This window comes from Haliotis rufescens, unplaced genomic scaffold (assembly GCF_023055435.1).
Source record: "Haliotis rufescens isolate VD_foot unplaced genomic scaffold, xgHalRufe1.0.p SCAF_87, whole genome shotgun sequence".
NCBI classification, from domain to species: Eukaryota; Metazoa; Mollusca; class Gastropoda; order Lepetellida; family Haliotidae; genus Haliotis; species Haliotis rufescens.
The window spans coordinates 930,696-948,622 of NW_025964380.1; the positions used below are offsets into that span (position 1 = coordinate 930,696).

General features: G+C 41.2%; 1 protein-coding gene across 1 annotated transcript in view; it reads left to right on the top strand.

Annotated features, from left to right (window-relative positions):
- The first annotated feature begins 1,335 nt into the window (after positions 1 to 1,335).
- LOC124144081 (hemicentin-1-like) overlaps positions 1,336 to 17,927 on the top strand; it is a 36,221-nt gene continuing 19,629 nt past the window's right edge. The window contains exons 1-11 of the mRNA XM_048390217.1: positions 1,336 to 1,467; positions 2,807 to 2,903; positions 10,272 to 10,419; positions 10,730 to 10,902; positions 11,479 to 11,751; positions 13,973 to 14,254; positions 15,060 to 15,195; positions 15,520 to 15,689; positions 15,840 to 16,112; positions 16,930 to 17,208; positions 17,418 to 17,690. Of these exons, the coding sequence (XP_048246174.1) occupies positions 2,819 to 2,903; positions 10,272 to 10,419; positions 10,730 to 10,902; positions 11,479 to 11,751; positions 13,973 to 14,254; positions 15,060 to 15,195; positions 15,520 to 15,689; positions 15,840 to 16,112; positions 16,930 to 17,208; positions 17,418 to 17,690 (2,092 nt within the window). The 5' untranslated portion in view covers positions 1,336 to 1,467; positions 2,807 to 2,818. The remainder of the gene's footprint in view (positions 1,468 to 2,806; positions 2,904 to 10,271; positions 10,420 to 10,729; positions 10,903 to 11,478; positions 11,752 to 13,972; positions 14,255 to 15,059; positions 15,196 to 15,519; positions 15,690 to 15,839; positions 16,113 to 16,929; positions 17,209 to 17,417; positions 17,691 to 17,927) is intronic.

Here is a 17,927-nt window from a genome sequence, read left to right on the forward strand (position 1 = left end):
CAAAATTGTTACAGTATTAAACCATACGCTGTACACTGTACCAGCATGCATGACGTTGTTCAGAAATGTCTGTCGAATTGCATGCAACAAACATACCGATCTCTTATTGAATAATACATTCTTCCAAAATGTTACTGAGTGACGGTTAGAACAGTATGCCCTTTATATCACGGCGTGTCAGCTAAATGTGGCAGGGAAGACCGAGGTTATGCAGGTCTTAGACATTGCACACTTCAGTTAAACCGACGGGCATGTATGGTGCTGACAAACCAAGAAACATAAGTGAGTTGGGTTTAACGCCGCTTTTAACAGTATTCCTGTTATATCACGGTGTGCCAGCTTAATGTGACAGGGAAGCCTGAGGTTATGCAGGTCTTAGACATTGCAAACTTCAGTTAAACCGACGGGCGTGTATGGTGCTGACAAACGAAGAAACATAAGTGAGTTGGGTTTAACGCCGCTTTTAACAGTATTCCTGTTATATCACGGCGTGTCAGCTAAATGTAGGAGGAAAGCCTGAAGTGATGCAGGTCTTAGACATTGCACACTTCAGTTAAACCGACGGGCGTGTATGGTGCTGACAAACCAAGAAACATAAGTGAGTTGGGTTTAACGCCGCTTTTAACAGTATTCCTGTTATATCACGGCGTGTCAGCTAAATGTAGGAGGAAAGCCTGAAGTGATGCAGGTCTTAGACATTGCACACTTCAGTTAAACCGACGGGCGTGTATGGTGCTGACAAACCAAGAAACAATCAGGCCGAACCGGGATTGGAATACACGTGTTCCTGGCACTTCAAAGGGACGCAACTCTGAACAGCGTTTTGAGGCGCATTAGAAACATATTCGGGTCAAACCGGGATCCAGACACACGCCAATAAGGTTCTGGCAAGGATTAAGGTGTGCCTTAGGGTGTTTCGAAATAAATGGAAGTTGATTTCTTATAAACATGTAACATTGGTGACAACGGATAGATATTTGCCAAGAAAACGTCGACGGCGTTTGCCTCCGACAGTTTAATGCAAAAAAAATTTGATTGAGTGAGTGAGTTTGGTTTTTACGCCGCGTTTAGCAATATTCCAGCAATATCACGGCGGGGGATACCAGAAATGGGTCTCACACATTGTACCAATGTCGGGAATCAAACCCGGGTCTCTCGGCGTGACGAGCGAACGCTTTAACCACTAGGCTACCCGACCGCCCCGATTTCAACTTTAGACAACCGTATCGTATTACTATGTGTTTGTGTCATGAATGTGAACGCGGAGTCGGAACAGCACTTATCCTTTGCCTCAAGCAACCCATTAACATACTCATCAGGATGGAGAGGTTCAACTCAGAGTCAAAAATTATAAAGTAAACACATTGTCGTATGACTTCCTTTTAGATTCATTTCGTGAACAAAACTCCCACATGACAAACGAAGGTTGGAGAACAGTCGCAGGCTGACGAGGATCCGGAGAAAGAGGTAAGTTTTGATGGAAATTGATATCGAAGTATAAACTGAAGAAGCATTTGCTTTATTCATTCCAGAATATGAAAGAAAGTGAGAATTATTTTACTTCAAAATTTGTCGCACAAGCAAACAGAGGTGTAACGACAAAACGACCTATCAATACATAAAAACATAAAGACAAGGTAAATTTCAATGGTAGTATGGATGCCGTGCTACCTTATTGATAGAGTGAGTGAGTATGGTTTTACGCCGCTTTTAACAATATTCCAGCAATTTCACGGCGGGGGACACCAGAAATGGGTCTCACACATTGTACCCATGTACCCATGACAAGAACATGACATACAAAACATGAATCATTTTATTTTTTTTAATCAAGGTGCTCAGATGATTTGAAGCACTCTGCAAGGTAACACCCGTTTTATTACAATATAGATATTGATTATCGATCAGATCGTCTTGACTGGGCGCCTCCATTTTGTTCACACACACACACACACACTCACTCACTCACTCACTCACTCATCTGGAGATCCGTTATCTCGAATATACCGATATCTCGAACTATTCTCCGGTCCTTCCCGCCTCACTCTATTAATGCATTTGCTATACCTCTATTAAAAATCTTGCAATATTCCATTGGTTCATCCGTACAACGTGGCGAAATGAAATTATACATTTCAATGAAAACCTTATAAAAGTCTTCATAACTTAGATTTCGGTATAACGAAAACGAAACATTACAGCAGGCACGGGTGGCCGAGTTGTCTAAGGCACCGCGATTCGCTGTGCAGAGCTGCGTCGCTTGGGCACGCCAGAAACCTACGGTTGTGGGTTCGAATCCAAATTATGTTTCTAGGTTTGTCAGCACCATACCCGTGCACGTGGGTTTCACCGAAGTGGTAAACGTCTGAGACCTGCATCACTTCGCGCTTTCCTCCCACATTAAGCTGACACGCCGTGATATAACTGGAATGATGTTAAAAGTGGCGTTAAACACTACTTTTGACGAGGTCAATATGCGAAAACAAGCACCAACCTCTTCGGCGGCCTCGGTCCTGTCAGACCACCTCAGGTCCCTTGTTTTCGCATATTATTGACCTTTTCTCGATACAAAGATCGAGAGAAAAACACATGGTGCAATCAAGAAGCTTAGACTCGGTCCCAACTTTATCATAATCTGTTGTACCTTTATCTTGAAGTTCATCACTTTTGAGAAGAAGCATTTCAGATGGTAGTGAGAAATTCTCTTAGATATATCCATGATATGATTTAGGATAGGGGTGTGTGTCTATGTGTTTTTATGTTTGTCCCCGAAAATAGTCAGTTGCAGTGATTTATTTGTTTTCAGTGGCAAAGTTACATGCGGATACATGTCTATATAAGCAATATCCAGACCATGACCAACGTCAATATCCTGGTACTGTTGTCTATCGCTGCGATACAAGGTAGGATCAAGATTCATTGCTTTTCTGTACAGATGTTAAGGTTCTCTTTGCCATATGTATACATACATTCCTTATATATTTCCAACCATATTGTGAGAAATGGCAATATGATTCGACGACAATCCTTAGTTGACATCTTCAATCTAATATTGAGAGACAGCTACAATTATGTCTCATAAAATTAAGAAATGGTCACTGGAGATTGGGTTTAAATTCTATAAAGCGAAGGCAAACTGTATCGAATTTTTCGAAAATATAACCCACAGAATGACCCTGAACCCTATTTTTGGCTGGTATCCTATTATTTGACTTTAGTTCTCATTTCAAAATGGGGAGGGGATCAGACAACCCTCCTTCATTTATATCGTTCTCTTATCCGTTCCAAACTCGATTATGGCTCCATAATTTAGGGGTGGGGGGCTGCAAAAGCAACTTACAAATATTACATTCAGTACATCATCAAGGCCAGTCGATAGCTTGTGTGTGGAGGCTGATATACCATCTCTCAAGCAATGTCGAATTGAACTTTCATTGAACATGTTACTAAACTACACTCAAATCTCTCTAAACCAGTATATGATTGTGTGTATAATCCCATGAATGAAACATTATATCAATCAAAACCCAAACTTGTTCAACCTCTAGGGTACAGAGTTAAGCCACACCTTATCGCAGCTAATGTCGATCTTTACACTATCTCGCCATCCCAGCTGCTGTCTACACCTCCTTGGCAAGTAGTTTAACCGGAGGTAACCTAAGACCAACTTCCCTAAACATATCTGACACAAACCAATTGGTCTGTCAACAAGATAATGCCAAAATATGAGTCTCATGGCTCTGTTTTTATTGATGGTTCCAAGAATGGTTTGATTGTTTGTCATGCCTTTAGGCAATACACAATTGTTCTCCCAATCATTCGTTGATACTGTAAATCGTGAAATTAATGCGTCTCCAAAAGAATGCGACCGCTGGACCCTAGTCAATTATGCGACTCAATATGAATGCGACACCCCCCTCCTCTCAAGCATTAGTGGATTTATATCTAAAGAAAATGTCCTCTGTCAGGTTTACAGGAGAATCCTCACCCTCATCCAACCTTACGTTAATCCAATCACACACCAAATAGCACCGCTCATTAGCACTGATTAGAGTACTTCCGCTAAAACAATACATGCGCGCTGGCTCGTGTCGGCCTCTGACGCAGTCACAAAGAACAAAGACACCGTGTTGTGTGGGTGGCGTCTGTCTGGACTTGCAGGTGTGATCAGTGATGACATAAGTGAGTAGAACTCTTGTCTTGACCCCAGCAGTGACAATTCACAGGATGTAATTAGTGTTTGAATGGCATTGTTTATATACTTATTACAAGAGCTGCTAAAAAAACAGTGGTATTTCTGCTATCCAAAATGTCTTATTGTTGATATAAATGCGTTGTTTAATAATGCGAGCAAAGACCACTCGCATTTTTCGCATTTAATTCACGCTCGCGTTAATTTTAAGATTTACACTACTTGAAATTTTAGAATTGACTAATATTCTCGCCACTGGCCAAATACGACATCGTCCTTTGCTGGTTGCCCAGTCATGTTGGAATTGCTGGTAACACTAGGGCTGATGATACTGTGGCAAAGGCAGCACTCAACAAATAAGTAACACCACTTCTTTTACCATATACAAACCCATGATTAGATGCTACATCAAAGATATAATTCAAAAGGAGTGGAAAAAATCAACCCTAGGTCATACCTCTTTGGATTGCCATTCGACACATGCAAAGTTGTTTTGCGACGATTTCGTATTGGCCACAGTCGATATTCCCATGAATATATACTCTTCAAAAAAAGAAACTTGACATTGACTTTCAAAATGTAATATAATGCGATTGTTTCAAAATAGGACACAGAAACCATAACTGTAACACTGTTTGAAGATCAATGTACACAATGTTCAAAACATCAATCGTGTCACCTAGACAGACACACGTACACGATACAGTTAATGTCACAGGGGTACAGAAAATGTCAGTATCGGTTGTACCCACCACGTGCATCAATCACCGCTTGACACCGACGACCCATAGATGCAATCAAGTTGTCAATAACACGCTGTTGGATGTGCTGCCATTCATGCTGAAGTGCATCAAGAAGCGCCGAAAGTGTTTGGGGCGGTGGATTCCTTCTGCGAACGCGTCGATCCAACTCGACCCACAGATGCTCAATCGGGGACAAATCTGGTGACCGGGCTGGCCAAGGTAATGTCTGGATGTTGTTGTGCTGAAAGAAGTCCTGACAAACACGTGCAATATGCGGTCGAGCGTTGTCCTGCTGGAACTGTCCGCCATGAACTTTGACGTGAGGAAGAACGTAAGGCTGTAGGATCAAGACTCTGTAACGCACACCTTTCAATGCACTTGCCACATGCACGAGAGGCGTCCTACCACCGTGATGAATTCAGGCCCATACCATGACACTCCCGCCGCCAAATGGGACAACCTGCTGCACACAGTTGGGGACGTAACGTTCACCCCGACGTCTGTAGACACGTGCGCGCCCATCAGCACGTGTGAGTAGGAAACGGGACTCGTCAGTAAACAGTACATTTCTCCACATTGCACGCGCCCATCTAACCCTCTGTTGGCACCAAAGCAGACGGTCCGCCAGATGACGTGGGGTCAATACATGACGTCGAACAGGTCTTCGTGCAAAAAAGTCCAGCCTCCCTCAGTCTGTTGCGTACCGTTTGATCTGATATTCTGCGTACCCCAGGGATCTGTGTGGTTGTAGACGTGGCTGTGGTAGTGCGGTCTCGGAGGTGTCGCAGCCGGATGTATCGATCTTGTGCTTGGGTTGTCACCCTTGGTCTTCCTGACCTTGGTCTGTCGTCAACTCTGTTGGTGTTGTTGTATCGGGTCCACAGTGCGGAGATTTTCTGTCTGGATACGCCAAAGTGCCTGGCCACTTCTTGCTGAATTGCTCCAGCTTGTAATCTCTCAATGGCGTTGTTCCGTTGAGCTGCATTCAGTCTTGGCATTCTGTCACCGCCTCTACTGCCGTTATAAGGACTGTATGAACAGCCGTTGATGTGGATTTTTATACCAATTCAGCAAGGGGGCCTGCATGCCTAAATGCAGGATCCTGTGCTGCACGTTTTTTACGGGCGGTTGCGTTTGGATGAAGCTGTAAATTGATCCCCAAACGCTACGTGTATGTGCTTTGCATGTGTTTTCGCGAATCTTAGACACATCATCTTTCTGTTTGACTTATTTGGTTCTCATTTAATGTAATAATTTGAGATATTTGGCAAAAAGTGGTTTTACATCTATGTCAAGTTTCTTGAAGAGTATATATTGAAAGTTGAGGATCCTCTGTTTTGTGTACCTTGTGATGAGAGAATGACAGTGAAGCATGTTTTGCTTGACTGTTGATTTTTTCTCTCACAAGAGATAACTATTATCATTTGACACCTTTTTTTATATCAGGTTTGTTTCATATCTGATATTTACCTTACTGTTTTAGTGTCCTTTTAATTTCTGATCGCGATATGGCTGCAATATTGCGATGTAGAATGTTAACCCACTCACTAACTCTCATTCATTCCTAAACATATATAAAAATATATACAGTGACTGCAAGTATGAAAGCGTCGTTTTTAACATATATAGGCATTGGACGCTTTTCGGCGCTCCCTAAACGCGTCGAAAATTGATATCGGAATTTAGTGCGACAGTACGATGTTATCAAAATCCTCATTTTCTTGACTGACAAATTTGATTGAACTACAGCGTTTACATGTATTTCATTGGTCAACTATCGCATGTTAGATTACACGTTTGATGCATGGAGACTGTTTGCTTTCTTGCTCAAATTTGCCTTTCTGTGTGTTAAGCAATTTTGAAGATTGTTTACAGCAAAATTCTTTATCTAACTCATTGTAACTGCTGCAAGCTTTCATCCTATTTGCCCATTAAATATTGCAATGATATTGCAAAGGTAAGAATTTTAGTCAAGATCAGTTGGACAAAGACAAGGCTCAGAATTGGCTATCGAACATAGATAATACTTACGCTGTCAAACATATATATATAACCAAACAAATATCCAAATGCAAATGATCTGCTGTGCTCTCTGGTTTGATTAGCTCACTTTCCCTGCCAGAGGAACCTGTTGTCTCTACCTGCATAGTCTGCCCTGCGTCTTTCCCTGCAGTTGGCCAGAGCCCTAGGCCCGAACCAACCAGCAGAGGCGGTCTGTGGTGGGACAGATTCATACTGAATTGGGCTGCCAAGCTTAAAGTGGACGGAAGCTGTTCAGTGAGAGACTTGGATAGATCTAAGGAAAAGGCCAAAGTCAGTATCACCTGGTATCAGAGACGTCACAGGTGCTCCCAGAAAGTTGTTGATAACATCACAGGGCTGGCATAGAGATCCAAAATCCGGATTTCCTGCGGGGCCTACTCCTATAGCCTCAATGCAGCGAGGATTCAATATTTGAGTTTCCTATTAAAACCCCTCACCCCGAAGTGTATGTTTTGAGGCGTGTAGAAATAATGCCATGTGAATTTTTGAAATCCCCGAAAAGTACTACATTTAATTTGGCCACGACTATCCCACAATGATAAACTTAAGAAAAACCTTCATACTTTGATCCGGCCCGTGAAGATTCGGGGTAGAATAGGTCTTCAACAACTCATGATTGATGTGAGAGGTGACCATCGGGATCGGGTGGTCAGGCACGCTGACTTGGTTGATGCATGTCATCGTATCCAAATTTCCTGGATCGATGCTCATGAGGTCAATCACTTGATTGTCTGGTCCACACTCGATTATTTACAGACCGCCATCATATAGCTGGAATATTGCTGAGTGCGGCGTTAAACAACATGAACACAATCATACTTTGATCCAAGGTGCTTTTTTTACAAAACGTTGTGACCATACATATGGTTACATATCTATCTTCAGAGGTTTGGAACAATTTGCAAAAATGAAAGGAAATGCCACCCAAAGCTGTACTTCCTCGTTGACAACAGTTTTGGGGTAAGACATTTTGGCAAGAAGTAGGCATCTCCATGGGCACCAATTGTTCTCCCCTTCTTCCTGGTCTGTGTCTTCATGGAATTTCTGAACGGATTGGCAATATTGAACCAAGAGAAACTGGCCACTAAGTGTAACTTCAGGTACATCGAAGATATGATATCGTATCATGACAGTCAAAAAGTCAGTTCCCGTCCACTGATTTACTCACTCGAACCAGAAATACAGGAGACCATGGCCAGTCAGACCGCCTCGTCTGTTTCATAGTAAGATCTTGCATAAGACTCAAACATCTCCACAAGACTGTGTGACAAGACGGATGACTTTAACTTTCCTTTATGTCGAGCAATATTCAAGCACCTCAAGCTTTTGGAGTCAACATTTCACAACTTCTGGGGTACAAGTGAACATGTCGAGAACATCTTTATATACTTACGAATACAAGCAACTGCTTCAAGTAAGGTTGAAAATAAATATAAAATTATTCTGAAATAAAAACATGCACCATTCAGACATGGCTCAATACTAAAGTTGGGGGCACGGGTGACTCAGTCGACTAAGGCGCCGCAATTCGCTGTGCAGAGTTGCGTCCCTTGGGCACGCCAGAAACCCATGATTGTGGGTTCAAATCCTGCTTCGCCCCGATTTTGTTTCTAGGTTTGTCAGCACCATACCCGTGCTCGTGGGTTTCACCGAAGTGGTAAACGTCTGAGACCTGCATCACATCGGACTTTCCACCCACACCAAGCTGACACGCCGTGATATAACTGGAATACTGTTAAAGCGGCGTTAAACACAACTCACTCACTCGCTCAATACAAAATTGTCAGACCTTTTTATTTTTATCAAAACATATCTTTGGAGACGTTATCTGCAGCAGGGCAAAACTCATGACTTGCCACGGACCGGTCGTCCACGAATGACCGTCAACAGGACAACCATATTCGGTTGGTGCATCAACGGAATCGACAACCGGCAGGTACATAAGCATCTCGGACAATTCCTTGGTTTGGGACAATTACTGGCTGAACTGTACGCAACTGGTTTATGGAGTACAACATCCACATCTGACGTCCAGCAGGTCGTCACATTTTGCTTCCACGCCACCGCCAGGTGCGCCTAGTTTGGTGTAGACATCATACGAGGTTCCGAAGACAGTATACCATTCACAGATGAGTACAGCTCTGATGGTCGTGTAGGTGTCTACAGACGTCCAGGATAAAGTTTTAGCGACGCTTGCGTTACAGTTTGGGGGTGTGCGTGTAATGGTATAGCCGTCCTCTGTTTCATTGCAGTGATCATTATGCGAACCACGAAATGTTACTACCAGACAGCATCTTGTTTTCTAGCAGATGAGTCAATATTCATCACAAGACTGGTCAATACTGATCAAGTGACGAGTCAATATTTGATGTCTGTGTAAAGTCACGTGATTTGGGGGTCTTCATTGAAATGTATTGCCACGTGGTACGGAAATTGAGGCGCCCAGTCAAGACGATCTTATTGATGATCATTATCTATATTGTAATAAAACGGGTGTTGCCTCGCGAAGTGCATCAAATCATTTGAGCACCTTGATTAAAAAATTCATGTTTTGTATGTCTATCTGTGTTTGTTGTTTTTGTGTGTGTGTGTGTGTGTGTGTGTGTGTGTGTGTGTGTGTGTGTGTGTGTGTGTGTGTGTGTGTGTGTGTGTGTGTGTGTGTGTGCGTGTGTGTGCGTGTGTGTGTGTGTTCAATTATGATCGTCACACACCTGCAAGATTATTATGCCTCATAAAATGTGAGTTTACCGACAAACCAGGTATGTTTTGCTTAATTTGAATCCTGCTGCGCCAACATCGTTCTATGCGGCATATTTGTTTATTTACTTGAAGTGTCAAGTCAGAATACGTCAGCTGTGTTCACCGGTAACCTTTGCCACCATCCAACGGAGATCAGAAATCTGATATTGCAAGCTATACCTGACCCACTAAACTCTTTAACGTGTCATGTGTGTTTGAGGCAAGTCTCCAACTCATTGGCTTTTTATTCGATCCTTAGTCCAATGGCGGAACATAGTGACGTTTTCTTGTTTGCAGTGCTGATGAAATTCAATCCTGCATTTAACACTTGTTCTTTTTTATATCATTTCATTGTCATGTTGATAATAACATAGACTAAAGCGTGCCAATGTTGTTGTTTTCTGTCAGTAGAAAAACATTGACCGAAAGACCGAAAATATTAACATTTGAGCTTAAATGAAGGTCAATGACCTGTATTAATGTAATCCACTCATTCAAAATGACAGATTCTTGAAAGTCATTTGTGTTGTGTTCACCGCCTGGGTTCCCTGTAGTCTGCAGTGGACTCCGTACCCGCCTTGTTCCTGGTCCTAATGCCGGACGTCTCGAGGTCTACTATGGGGGATCATGGGGAACGGTGTGTGATGATCGATTTGGTCAACCCGATGCTGAGGTAGCCTGTAGAGGACTTGGACTTGGGCTGTATGTATCAATAATATGTTTACATTTTATTTATTTTTTATTTTTTGTGGGGGGTCATCACCGATTTCCATTCAGAATTAAATGTCATCACTATTTTGCAATTATGGGCCCAATAGAATCTGTTTCGGTAGTTTAATGGAGATCATTTATACTCTGTCGTCGTTTTGAAAATACAAGTCCGTATATATTGGTTGACATGGGTTTTCATTGGTATGTATGCTATCTGTATTTAAATGCATATATTGGGTTCTGGCATGGTCATTCATTTACCGTTCTTTAATTCTTATGTATTACCATCTTCACATTCCAGAAAACATGTCTATGTCAAGGGTTTAGCTTATTTCGGACAAGGCAGTGGCAACATCGTGATGGATGATGTTGGATGCAGTGGCACTGAAACCTCCATAGACTTATGTTCACACAGAGGGTGGAACTCTCACAACTGTCACCATTCCGAGGACGTTGGTGTAGCTTGTTTCGCAGGTGCTTGCACATTTATATCTGAACATATTTGTCGGCGGCTCTAAATCAAAGACGTATCCACAAATGAATTTCCTAATTATTTTAATCCTTATGATGCAGGTCCAAAATGGTTGTCATCGACTAAATTAATCAATAAATTCCTTAGCGATAGTTTTGGTATTCTAACTACTTTTTTGACACGTTACGTATAACTGCTTCCAAAAGCATCAACAAAACCCATACATTATCGATAAAGACACAAAATGCATCACTTTGGTTACATCATCAGGACTATCAATTCGCACTCTAATTGACGCAAGATCCCAACTCGTTAACCAGATTATAAAACAAATATTTCATTAGTAATAATACTCCAAAAGAGTTAACTACAATGATGTTACCTCTAACCAATATCATTTTCTACCACAAATACATGTATGCCTTTCTTCTCTCCTTTTCCCATGATATCATTAGTAGACTACAGATAGGCATAACCTAAAAGTCTCTGCATTGTCTAAGAACAACAAGTGAACGTATCTCATAGTATGTGCCATATTCAAATGTATATTACAAACAGTAATTCTTCTATTTTAACAGACAGTTCCGGGATTCAGAAGCATACCAACGTTTCATTAGACTTGAGCACTGTGCGGGTCTTCTCAGGAAGTACCGTTACGATCATGTGCAGTGTACGTTCTATAGTGGACGGTCCATACTCCTTGACATGGTCTACCAATGGCTCAAGTTTCGGAACATCCTCTACCTTTAACTGGCGGCTTGTAAACGTGGACAATAATCAAACACTGACGTGTCTTGTGGACAAAGATGGACAAAGATTAGGAAATGCGTCTATTTTCCTGTCTGTTTTGTGTGAGTTTATATTGGTTTAAAAATTATCATATATACACATACACGTATGCCACCCACCATATTTGTGAGCTGTTACTTTTGGCACTTAATGATGACTTTTATAACGAGATGTACGATTGTCATAAGCCGTATATGTAAACCTCATGTGATGCAAAAGTTGCCCCAAAGCAAGTTTATCTTGTGTTCGAAAAGAATATGAGCAGAAAGGAATTTTACCGAAGACCAGAAGGATTAGAAAACATTGAACAACTTTTTTTGACTGTCATGATATCAGCTGGCCATATCAGGTGTCACATAGACACCCTAGGGAGTGCAGAGTCTATTGCAAGACAGAAACGTCAGTGACGTGTGTATGATCCACGGACATTGACCACAGCTTCAACACTACGCCTCATACTCATTACAAGTCGTTGAATGCTTCTCTGAGGCAAACGGATCCATTCTTCATGAAGTGTGGCTTCAGTCCAACGAGATTTTGAACTTGGGGATCACGATGTCTGATTTTCCGGCCAAGAATGTACCAGAGATGGTCAATTGGATTAAGATCCGGACTACAGGCCAGCCAAAGAAGAGTGGCAATAGCTTCTTGACGCAAATATGCCAAAACTGCCCAAGATCTGTGTGGTCTAGCATTGTCGTCCATGTAAACAGGTCATGTCTGAAGAGGATGGTTGTCAAAATGAGGGACTACCACTGGACGAAGAACGGCATCTTGGTATTGTTGGCCATTCAGGTTTCCACGAATTGTCACCAGCGGAAGTTTGCAGCCGAAGGAAACACAACCCCCTATCATGAGAGTCCCCCGCCACATGCTAAGGTCTTCTGGATGTTCCTTGGTGCAAAACGAGTGTTACCTTGCCTCCAAACACGTATTCGACCATCAACAGTTCGTAGCAGCATTCGACACTCGTCAGACCAATGGATCCTTCTCCAGTTGGCGTAGTCCCATCGACTACAGGCACGACACCATATCAGACGATTCCGCATGTGCCTCTCAGTCAGTTGAGGACGTTTTACTGGTCTTCTGGCGTTATAACCAGCCGCTCTGAGGCGACGCCTTACGGTCATCGTCGAGAGTCTCTGATGCGTAATCCACTGCAGTCTTAAATCTGTTGAAGTGGCAAATGGATTTCGTCTGACTATCCTGAAAAGACGTCTATCCTCTCTGTTAGCGGTCTTTCTTGGCCTACCAGACCTATGCCTGTCATTGACATCATTGGTTTGACCATGTTTGGCAACCCATGTGATGACGACCCATTTGTCTTGCAATGACCCTGCATGACATGCCAGCATTTTTCATGCCTATCACTTGCCATCTTTCAGCGTTCGTTAACTTTCTCCTCACCATGGCTGATTTTCAACCCCTATTGGAAGGGGAATCTCACACAGGAGCAAAATGCCATCACGTGTCTGAAACTTGAATTTCACTATTTATAGGGTAGGGGAACTGCAGCAACACGTAAAGCACGCTTTCCTTGTGGTATCTGGACACATTTGGGTTCATGAATCTATGGAAGCCTAAATCAGTAATACGTCATCATATTTCGTATTTCTGATTCCCACACGTGAATCAAGAGACTATGAATATGGTTGCGCTTAACTTTTGTGCATGTGTATATATGCAAAACCACAACAAGCTAATATATAAAAGCGACAAAACCATTTCCAAATTCATAGGAAACATCTGACAAAAGCACTTATAGTGATGATAGCATGACTTGGATGAAGCCAAATGTACAGAAAGATCAAAATGATGTTATGTGAGTGCTTGATTACCTATGTTATTCTTATTGAACTTTTGGCTTTATCCAATTAACTGTATGCTACTAGTTATCTATTACCTGTTGTCAAAGATAATCTGCTGCTTTTCACAACATGTCATACATGTCTCTCAACGCTTGGTTGTTGTTACTCCAGCTTGTTAACGGTGTAAGAATCTACATCGAAACGTCGCTATATGCAAAACATCAGTAGTTGTTATCCATAAAGTTGTCCGTTTTCTCAATAAGCATACTGATTCAACACATCATGACTCTCTTGCAGTATGCACACAGTTTCAAAGTGACTAAAAGCTTCTAAACCATTATCATAATCTAATGTAAGATTCCGACTATATCGTAATCATGTTTTCGCGAAAAGGCGAAGGAAGCGATGTGATATTTAGATATGTTCTCTGAACATCCATTACTATCGCTACATGTGACACATAAATCTACTTCAGACCCTCCGGTCGTGTCCTGTCAACGGGAATATCATGTCCCATATGATACATCTGTGACAATCAGTTGTTCAGTGGATGCCTCGCCCCAGCATGACAGTATTTCCTGGTGGCAGACAACTCCGACCAGACAACTACTTGGGACAGGAACATCGTCATCATTCACTATGGAGAGGGTCACAGCTTCACAATCCATTGTTTGTACGGTTGTAAACACAATGGTGAATAATGAGGGTGAAAACCGAACTGGGAACACTTCCTGTGAAATGAACATCAGAGTACAACGTCAGTGTACATTCATTGCCTAATAATTATATATTTTGTTTTATACTTATGCTTGTCATAAGAGGCGACTAATGGAATCGGGTGGTCAGACACGCTGTCTTGATTGATGCATGTCAACGTATCCCATTTGCGTAGATGATTGTTCATGATGTCAATCACTGGGTTGTCTTGTCCGGACTCGATTATTTACAGAACGTCGTCATATAGCTGTATTATTGCTGAGTAGTGCGTTAAACAACAAACAAACAAACATTGTGCATGATTCAAAATCAAATGTACAGTCATACTATCTGGCACCAACACGTTCAGAGTATCGTTCAGGATCTCTCTGCAAGACAAATTAGCGGCAGCTTGCACACGGTCCATTCAGTGCTGATGTGAATGTGAAGGATAGAATGAAATACATTCGAAGAGATATGTATCGTTAAACACTGGCACGAGGCTTAATGACCAAGCATGAACTAAGTAGGTTTGTGAAAAGTAATAACAAGGTCATGGAATAGGGTGATGCAACATGTTGCTGATCGTGTTAAAGATAAGTAGTAATATCCTTTTCTATGTATATATACACTTCTTAGACCATCTCAATATGGTGCGATGTTCAAATTCACATAAGCATGTAAATAAACACATGCAAAGGCAAGTCAATTGTTCACCTAAAAGAACACTGGAACAAAATAGGGAATTGCATCAGACGTCATTTTTGGCACTGACCTATTGAACTATGTAACTGAACAATTTTGTAAAGAACTATTTATTAGCTTTATTTAGCGTTAACCGTAATTCAAGTTCTTATTTATTAAAGCTTTCCGTACCCGTCTTGCACAAGGGTCAGCTAGTGGGCGACTTGAGGTGTATAGTCGGACGTGGGGAACAGTCTGCAGCAACAACTTCGATGACAATGATGCCAGGGTAGCCTGTAGAGGACTTGACCTGCCTACGTAAGACCAAGGAGCAGATAATCATTCCAATTGAGAATTTACAGTGGACCACACATGAAACATTAATCTGATAATAAAAGCAACACAACTTTTTCATATATACAGGAAAGCCAGTGTGCGATCCAGATTATGTAATTAGTAGGTGTTTATGAATCAGTATTAAATCGTGATGATACCCTGTTTTTAACGAAAAGGTCAGCGTATCCGTCCTAAACGGTGGTACCCGTCACAAGTGCCTGTATAATTTTATCTAAACATTATGTGTACTGAAAGTGACAGGACAATAAATACATGTGTACCAAGATTCCTATTTCAATCTTGCAGTTCATATTCGTATGCTGTATCAGGCGCATTCTTTGCAAGTGGATCAGGACCTGTCTTGTTCAACTATAACGGATGTGACGGAAATGAGTCATCACTTAATACCTGTCCACGACATGATTCAAGTGATTCACCCTGCACACACGAGGATGTCGGGGTCCTTTGTGCTGAGCGTGAGCCTTTTTTGCAATTCGCAGTATTTCAAAGTACTTATATTGTTCTTAAGATTGGATATTACAATTTAAATATTTAGGGTTGCTGTCATTTGATAATGACCTCGACATAGCATAAATCACATATTCGGTATTGTGTTTTGAATACAGGTTTTGCGGATGTTCTGACGTTTATCACGGTAACGACAAACGTCAGTCGGATTCGAGTTATGTCAGGAACTAAGGTACATGTTGGTTGTACCGTGAAAACGCCACTCAAGTCACCTTTTACATACTCATGGACTATAGATGGAGTCATTCGGGGATTCTCTCACACCTTTATTGGAATCATCTGCAACATAGACCATGGTAAAACACTGAAATGTAGTGTGCGCAAAGACGACATCTTGCTTGGTGTATCCACTATTTCACTACAAGTTTTGTGTAAGTAGAATGAATCACACCGTATTTCTTGTTCACATATTTTTGGGATATAGATATTTGAAACAATAATTCCTGCAAATAAAATACTGCTTTCAAATGAATTTAATATGACCAAAGATCCTGTCCATTAATATATACAAGTTGAGACAAAGGCAGATATCCTCATGAACTATTACCACTCAAAACGGTTCCGACTAAAACCGCTTCACATAATTAGCCTGAGAGCACAAACCTGTCATAACATATTTCCCAATCATGCTAATCTGAAACATGATCCCTTCGATGAGGAGGTAAGAGATGCATAACTGTTGCACTGTTAGAAAGAGTTCTGAAAAATGATGGGTATCGTAACAGGAAAAAAGCTTTTATCATGTTGCACACATTTGTTTCACATTCGACAAAGTTGACACAAGATAGTCGTTGGTAGTGAACATAATGACCACACTATACATATACATGACCTATGTAAAGGAAACATGCTGTTGTTTTCTTTCTAAAGCGTTTACAGGATTGGAACATCGTTAATCACCTAAAGAGACATTGATTTCAGTTGGAGAAAACCCTGAGAGGACAGCCTTTTCCCTAGAAATACTGTTTTACTATGTAGATTATTTATTATTTCAAAACAGATTGATATAAAACATTATAAGTTATGTTTGAAGCCGTTAATGGAAGAGTTGATGTTGGAATGTTTATACTTTCTAAGCGCTTACATTGCAGTATGCACTAATTCTTCAATAAAGAATTGCAATAAGTTGAACTTCGTGATGCATTGATCACTTGGTGATATTGTCAAATTTTCCATTCGTTACAACAGATCCGCCTAAAGTACACTGCCCTGAAGAGTACACCATGCTGCAAAATATCTCCGCTAACATCAACTGTTCTGCCGATGCTTTTCCTGCACCAAATGCCATCAACTGGATAGAGAAAGCATCAAACATGACTGTCATGACTGCCGACAACGTTTCAACTGCTACTCTTACTATATCAGATCATGGAATGTATGTATGTAGTGCAAGCAACAAGATGGTAGATTCCAATGGTGTGATTCGTACTGGAACAGGATCCTGCAGGGTCAAAGTCGTTGTAATGTGTAAGTTCCAATTTGATGCCTTCAAATGACAATTTAGTTCGCAATGATAAAGGTAATGGTTTGATTTTCAATACACATTCACTTCAAACATATGTTATGTGTCTAAATGAGAAAAGGATTATATGGGAGAGTCTTGATTCATCTATCCTTTATATCTGATACAGCTACAATGGTGAAGATTACTTTTCTCTTTTCTTATACTTATTTAGATCCACCACCTCCTTTAAAGTCAGCAAAAGTGGACGTATTTGAAGGTGTCAGTGTCAACTTGTCACGCCTGATCTCGTCTAACCCTTCACCACATCTCTACAGTTGGAAGAGGAGTACAGAGTCAGATTTTAATACAGGGACGCCAGTGCTAGCCGATATACAGAGAACAGATGCTGGAACTTACATCATCAAAGCTACGAACATCATGAACCTCTCACAGGGTGGTCCTCAGAAAGGGCATGGTGTGCTGATGCTCACCGTTAATGTTCTGTGTATGTTTAATGTTTTTACACATTTATTGTAGTGTCATAGTGTTTTATTCACAATGTTTATCGTAACAGGAAAAAAACTTTTATCATGTTGCACACATTTGTTTCACATTCGACAAAGTTGACACAAGATAGTCGTTGGTAGTGAACATAATGACCACAAGATATATATACATGACCTATTTAAAGGAAACATGTTGTTGTTTCCTTTCTAAAGCGTTTACAGGATTGGAACATCGT